Here is a 1183-nt window from a genome sequence, read left to right on the forward strand (position 1 = left end):
GTGATCGTGTGAAGGAACCATACAAAACGTTGCCCAGAGATATTTTCGTCATAGCAGATGCTAAACCTGAAACTGAGTCTGATTTACAAAGGGGAGGAAGAACGTGGACATTTGCTTTAGTCACCAATATTACAGCGGATGACGATGAGGATAATAGCTCATCTACTTCCTTCAAAGTGAAGGCACTGGAAGACATCGCATCCAAAGATGAGATGCAGAACTCACTATTTGTAATTTTCCTGAGGAATGCAACCGCAGAGAGACGAATATGGAATGCATTGCACATGAAGGGAAACCTAAAGATTATCAAAGAAGTTTTGCCCACTGGTTCTGCGGTATGTTTCTTTAGTTTTGTATGTTTCAAACTGTAACTGCAGAACCAGTTCTGTGAATTTATTTTTATTATTGTTGTTATTGTGAGGAACAATTTTTTGGGAAATTTATAGTTGTTTTACCTTTTTATAATTGCTGGAATGAATTTTTATTCAAATTTCATGTTGTTTACAGGTAGAAGAAAGCTGCAGTCTTTGTTCCTCACAGAATGATGGAACCGTGAATGACATTTTTCTGACAAGATTGCTGTCTGAACTGAATGAATCTCAAAGGAAGGCAGTTTTGGCTTGTCTTAACAGAGTGCAGTGCAACCACAAGGCTCATGTAGAACTTATTTGGGGCCCACCCGGAACTGGGAAAACTAAAACTGTTAGTGTGCTGCTGTTTACTCTGTTGAGAAAGAAATATAGGACACTAACTTGCGCCCCAACAAATGTTGCCATTACAGAAGTAGCTTCACTTGTCCTAAAGCTGGTAAAAGAAGCTAGGAAAACACCCTCTGTTCCAGATGATCCATTTTGCTCCCTGGGAGACATCCTCTTATTCGGCGGTAAAGAGAGACTTAAGGTTGGCACCGAGATTGAAGAAATATTCCTGGATTATCGTGTAAAAATGCTTACAGAGTGCTTAGGCCCGCTGGGTTGGTGGCACTGTTTTACTTCAATGATAACTTTTCTTGAAGATTGTGTCACTCAGTACGATATTTTCTTGGAAAATGAATCAATCAAAGAGAGGGAACATGATCGTGAAAATGAAAACCTTGAGAAAGAGTATTGCAGTGAGACTGATTTTAAGAAGGCGAAACACAAATCATTTCTTGAATACGTAAGAGAAAGATTTGTCTCTACAG

The 1183-nt window shown here is 39.1% G+C and overlaps 2 protein-coding genes across 2 annotated transcripts in view; both read left to right on the forward strand.

The window, feature by feature from the left end:
* LOC149526742 (helicase sen1-like) overlaps window positions 1-446 on the forward strand; it is a 5627-nt gene extending 5181 nt beyond the window's left edge. The window contains exons 8-9 of the mRNA XM_089784645.1: window positions 15-335; window positions 378-446. Coding sequence (XP_089640771.1) covers window positions 15-335; window positions 378-446 — 390 coding nt within the window. The remainder of the gene's footprint in view (window positions 1-14; window positions 336-377) is intronic.
* LOC110423454 (uncharacterized) overlaps window positions 1-1183 on the forward strand; it is a 14748-nt gene that overhangs the window by 7106 nt on the left and 6459 nt on the right. The window contains 1 exon segment of the mRNA XM_089784725.1: window positions 508-1183. This exon segment is cut by the window's right edge and continues 542 nt beyond it. Within this exon segment, the coding sequence (XP_089640851.1) occupies window positions 508-1183 (676 nt within the window).

This window comes from Theobroma umbraticum, unplaced genomic scaffold, assembly GCF_002168275.2.
Source record: "Theobroma umbraticum cultivar Fairchild unplaced genomic scaffold, ASM216827v3 scaffold_20.0, whole genome shotgun sequence".
Lineage (NCBI taxonomy): Eukaryota > Viridiplantae > Streptophyta > Magnoliopsida > Malvales > Malvaceae > Theobroma > Theobroma umbraticum.